Raw genomic sequence first — 6140 nt, 5'->3', positions numbered from 1 at the left:
ATGAACTTCTGTTCAACTAATAGAATTTCTGATGCGCTTTCCTTTCTAATGAGACAGTATTAAATTATCCTGTTATCAATTTGTCATAACAGTAAAAGTTTTCGTATCATACAGTACCATCATACTTGATTAAAAGTTATCCATCCGTATACGGTTTAAGATTTTAAAATTCATTTCATGTATATTTCATAAAATTCATCAAAAAAAAAAAAAAAAAAAAAAAAATATCAAAAAAGATCAAAACAATTTTTTTTATCGATAAATATTCATCTTCCTTCGTTGATAAAATTTATTAAATCTATATAAAGCAATCTATATAAAGTTATTGTGTTAAAAGTTATATTGTATCGTTATCACAACAATATATCATATTAAATATGAATGTCATAATCATATTTCCGCGTAATAATAATTTTGTATACAATTATCAGATTATTATCTCTGTGGATACAAATCAATCATAAAAATTTATTAAGACCGTATGTTATTAATGATTATCGAGATTTCGTTTAATTTCATCGTGAATTCGACGATATTTTGTACTTTATTGATGTAATCGATTTTCAAATGGCCGGAAATGAGCTTGTGTATTGACACACATGCGCGCGCGCGCGCGCGCACATCAGTTATGGCCCATTTAGGTCAACTGCCTGTTGTAGTAGTGCACAATAACATTGCCAGTGCCACTTGAGTCCGTTAGAATCATTGTCTTCGAGGATTATAAGGGTTCGTCGTTAATAGGGATTTTCTTGCTATTCCGTTATTATCATGTCTCTTTTGTCCGCTACGATTCGTCAAAAGAACATTGGAACAAGGTTTGAACATGCAGGAGATAACAGAGATTTGATATTTAATTCTAGGCAAGAATATAATAAAACTTTCATTTTGCTCGCAATCAAATATACGATTATCGGATTATTCGTGATTTAACAATGAACATATGTAAATACTTTAAACCGATTTGAATTATATATTTTCGTTCATAAATATTGAGATATTTAAATATATTGGAATAAAGTAAATTTCAGAAATGATTAAAAAAAAAAATAGTAAAAATTATAATAATATATAGGATACATAAAAATTAATAAATATATCAAATAATATTATAAATTGTTTAAAATGCCATAATTAATTTTCATTTTTCTCTATCGTAATTTTAATTTCACAAGCACGAAACGTTTAATCAAAATTCCCTATATAAAATATTTAAGATCCTTAGAAAATTGAAATTGTGCATAATTCATGTTTTCACACAGTTTATTCACTTAAGTATGTATCTTTTTAATAATCGGTGAATCTTGAAGAATAAACTGATATCGACGTTAATGCTATCCCTATATTAATGAAATCGATATATCTGATCGTTGTCATTTAAGATGGGTAACGTATAGTTTTGCTATCTCCTACGATGCAATCACAAAGGGTGACAAGGATCCTTTGAAATGGTATTGAACGTCAGGATTGCAGAAATAGACCAGTAGGCCTTTGGTTAACTGAAAGTGAAACGCAGCCAAATGAAATCGTGGCGATGGTTCCAGCGATACGTGGATATATCGAGGCCACGTTATAGTATTGTCAAATATAACCCGACACGCTATCGTATATTTTAACGAATAATGTCCAAGATAATAACGTCACGAGTGTTTCAGATAAATGCCCAAAATATTTTAGAAGTTTTTCGCGTTTCAAAAGATATTCGTACGAAATAAATTCTCATCATGGAGAAATGATCGTTTTTTTTTTTTATCCCAGATTTATCCGTGATATTCTCTTCCTTTTTATCCTACTTTTAATTGAGTAATTCTGTTAAAATATATTTATTCAAGCAATATGAGATAATTTTGAAAAAGTTTTTCCATTAATACTTGATCAACTTGGTAAATTTTTTTGTAAATTATTTTTAAAAAGTTTTCATCAATAGTCTCTTTATTAAAAATTTAATTAACACGTATACTTATTCTCAGAATTTAATAAAATCTACAAGAAATTTTAAATAGTTCATTCTTGCTACAATATATATAATAATAATTCTGGAATCTGTTATATATATAAAGCAAAATGTTAAATGTTTGTTAAATAATAATACTTTTGATATATATATTACAAATTCATTAAGATCAATTAAAAGAGAAATAATCAGCAGATTGCAATCAACAATTTTAATTCTACACCAGACTTATCAGAATATATTGATCAAATCACTGATCTTTCCTTCCACAACAAGGACATAGAAAAATATATGATTCCGATTGAAAAAGTTGATGATAAAAAATTAAACATGATAATGAAATTAATAATTCTCTTTTATATGTTTCATTCTATTATTAAAATCAAATTAAACATTTCAATATTTACAAATTGATTAGAGAAAAAATTATTAACGAATCAGCATTAAGTTCTTTTTCGACTTTTGAAAATTTGACGGAAATTTCTTTCAGCGGAATTTCTTTCACAAATCAACCTGGCCAGGTTTTATAATCAGATTTTATAGTTATTGGTTCTGAAGAAAATGATTTATGGTACCAGAAATCATTCAAAAATTTTTAAAAAATATGTTATACTATTTATTAATGTTAACGGTTTCTTTAAAAATTTCAATGCCTAAACTATATTAATCATTTGTATGATCGATGTATTTTATTATACGTAATCGCTACATCATTAACTTATTAAAATAATATTTCATTTTTGATCTTCTTTTTGTGACGAAATTATTTTTCAACATTATACATTATTTTTAGATAAATAATTACACGCATAGTAATGCAACTTGTATTACGTTATATTTTATATTAGGTTACGTTGCTTAAAATGCAAATTTTTCGAAATTTTAAAGTCAAGAAGCATCATTTTAAGTACTAATACTTATCGTAAAGTTGACATTTTCATAGCGAAATTGTCAGCTTGAAAAACGACAATTCTTATTGCCAATATTTATCATCGAATACATTATTGCAATAAATCAAATATAAAAGTATGTTTTTTTAAAAATATATAATTTTTTCAAAAGTTTTATTGTATGCAGAAAAATAATATGCTATATTTTTTTATTTTCTGATTGATTTATTTTCTAATTGATCGAAATATTATATGTATTCATATATTTATTTCGTTAAACAGTTATAGGTTATTTTGTTCAATAAAATTTCAATGTATATAATGGAAATATTTAATTACATATAATATTTTTATATTATTTTGTTTGAAATTGAGATTAATAAATAAATAATGATATATAATTTATTATTCGTATCTTATCTGATCATATTATAATTATTGAGATATAATCACTATAAGACGAGATCATATCATATCTTTATTAGATTAGATAAATTAGGATTAAAAATGTAATGAAAACATTTACCGAAAAAATTACATCGAAAGATGACATATAATTTCTTGAAATCACATTTTTCAATTCAATACTGATATTTCAAATTGCATATAAAATTTCATACACTTTTATACCACTGCACGATTCAAATAACATAATTACAAAATGGCGTCCAAGGAACGTTGCAAATTCGCCACCTTGTGATAGAATCATTCAACAGCTTTTATCTTTAGTACGTATTAAATTGTCGCCACTAGTTCCTCTTTCTACTTTACCGTCCGAGTTAAATACTCGACCTATCATTGTTGACAGTTTGCAAGGAAAGCTTCCTGCAGCTGTTGCGAGAAACAAACGCTCTTTCTCGTTACAGCTTTTCAACTGTTTATTTTCCGCGGAATATTTATACTTTTGTTCGTAGATAGTGATTAGAAAATTATATAAAATAAATCTATACTAGGCACGAATTTGCGCTGGCGTAAAAGTTGGAATAGAAAAAATGAGGTATTTATTGTAAAAATAACTTTCTTTATTCCCGCGTCTCTACATTTTATTCTATCGTTAACCTCTATTGCATGTGATATTATTTTCTATTTGGATATTGTTAAATTTATTTTTAATTAATTACCAATGATCCCATAGTTTTATGATTTATAAAATAAATAATATTAAATAGATAAAGGGAAAAACAGGCGGGAACGAAATCACATCGCAGTGTCATGCGAGAACCGCCATTTTCTATTGACATTTTCTCTTCGAAAGTAGGCTTTGTATTAATTGTTTTATATATTTTTTAATTCATCGAATATTTTATATATTGTTTGTAAATTTCAATTTTATTACAGTAATGATCCATCATGTTTTGTTTTATTAAAGATTTTCAAAGAAAAGAATCTTGGGAAAATATATGAGAAATAAATTCTAAATATATACATGTATACGTGGCTTTTCTCTATCAACTATATGTTTTATTGTACTGACTTTTGTATATTGTATTTTGTGTAATTTGTTTCTTTTTTTTTTTTTTGTTTTGTAAAATTACTTATTGCTCATGGATATAGATATAATTATGATATTAAATAAAATATTATTATGCGAAATGAAAGGTTATATTTTGTGTAATATTATATCAAAATGGCGTCCATTTCTTTTCATTGTATAAAGCAATATTCTAAAATCTACATATTATTATACCAAATGTCAATAAATTTTAATAAATAAAATCTGTTCGATTTTTATATTTAAATTTTATGCGTGTTTATAATTGTCTTATCAATTCTTATTAATGCTACGAAACACGAATATTCATTATTATATTTCGTAGTCGTATTTATTTCAATTATTATAAAATCGTTAAATCTTAAAATAGAATACCTACTGAACTTAATACGCCAATTCAGTAAAAGTAGTGATTGTTAATGTGATACTTCTATTTTGTGCTTTCATAACATATATATATATATATATTTTTTTTTATTTAATAATATTTATAATATATTTATGATTATATATTTTTTTATAGTGGTAGATCACAAATGACAACAATGAATGGAAAAAGACCATCTTCAATTCCATCAAGACATCAGTCTGAAACTGTAGCTCAACATTTCGACTTAATTAAATACATTTATGATTGTAAATATCATATATAATTTTTCTTTATTAGTTTTTATTTAGAAAAAAATTTTATATAATAATTAAGTTTTGTTAATTTTTCTATTTTAGCATGGAATACAGTATCAAGAGAGTTAGATATGTGTCATAATCAACCGCACAGTAATTCTTCTAATTATAGAAATGGAGCATCTGTTACATATTATCAAGAAAGAGAACCAAATCCACAACTAAAAGGTAAATATTTTATTATATATATTAATTTTTATATATATTTTTTTATATTATTTATATATACTGATCTATTGATTGATATTTTTTTCTTTTGAAGATTTTGAGCCATTTAACCTTGAAGCCTGGTGGGGACAGCGTGTTGTTCAAAGTATCACTAGAAATGCAAACTCCTAGTGCCAGGTTCAACACATTGATTATAATCGAACATTTTCAAATAGACATAAAAAACAGAAAGGATAAATTCAGAGCTGCCGGAGAAAATTCTTTCCATTTCTAGAAACGATTTATTATATTGAAAAATATATTGAAAAATAAGTGATGGGGAGGAATATAGTATAGGTAAAAATAAGTATCTAGCAATCAATTTTGAATCTTTTTTATAACAAAGATAGGATATTAGCAAATAATCAAAGATGATGAAAAAGAAAGAGAAAGGGAAAGAGCAGGGTTATGGAAACATACGTATTAGTATGAAAATGACATTCCTCTAATCTTTTATCGTATTTTAACATAATGTCGCCTTTTCCTGGACCTTTTTACTCATCGTGTTTTTAAAAATATTTTACATAAAAAACATTGGAACTTAACTGTTTCTGATATTGTCTTTCTAAGATTTGAGATTCAGCGCGATGAATAATTAAGAAATATAGTGCATGCTAAAACTATTTATTTTATTTGCCATAAAGGCAAACATAATTGTAAGAAATAGTTTATATTATAAATCAAATTTTCATTGTTACTTAATGAGAAACTTAAAAATAATTCGTCTTTTAATCGTATTGTAATTAAAACTCGAATATAGAATATTGAATTAAGAGCATATGAATTATATATAAATTCTATATATTTCAATCGAAGAAGAAGTATATGTGAAAAAACTGAAGAATTATCTTTTAAGGTTTATGCATATACGTATTTTTCCACGAATTGCATTTCACATTTTTAAAAAATTTTTTCC

General features: G+C 25.2%; 1 protein-coding gene across 1 annotated transcript; it reads left to right on the top strand.

Annotated features, from left to right (window-relative positions):
• Positions 1 to 3570: 3570 nt before the first annotated feature.
• LOC102672971 (MAPK regulated corepressor interacting protein 2-like) lies at positions 3571 to 5659 on the top strand. The gene is made up of 4 exons (XM_006611097.2): positions 3571 to 3838; positions 4857 to 4969; positions 5060 to 5185; positions 5280 to 5659. The coding sequence occupies exons 1-4, from the start codon at positions 3834 to 3836 to the stop codon at positions 5354 to 5356; spliced, it is 321 nt and encodes a 106-aa protein (XP_006611160.1). The 5' UTR covers positions 3571 to 3833; the 3' UTR covers positions 5357 to 5659.
• The last annotated feature ends 481 nt before the right edge of the window (positions 5660 to 6140 follow it).

This window comes from Apis dorsata, unplaced genomic scaffold (assembly GCF_000469605.1).
Source record: "Apis dorsata unplaced genomic scaffold, Apis dorsata 1.3 scaffold_83, whole genome shotgun sequence".
Taxonomy (NCBI): Eukaryota; Metazoa; Arthropoda; class Insecta; order Hymenoptera; family Apidae; genus Apis; species Apis dorsata.
This window is presented reverse-complemented; position numbering and strand designations above follow the sequence as displayed.

What these genes read in the sequence shown, in the direction of transcription:
- LOC102672971 (XM_006611097.2), top strand. An exon ending in AATTAAATACATTTATGATT is followed by an intron (nt 4,970 to 5,059) that starts GTAAATATCATA and finishes TTTCTATTTTAG; the next exon opens with CATGGAATACAGTATCAAGA. An exon ending in ACCAAATCCACAACTAAAAG is followed by an intron (nt 5,186 to 5,279) that starts GTAAATATTTTA and finishes TTTCTTTTGAAG; the next exon opens with ATTTTGAGCCATTTAACCTT.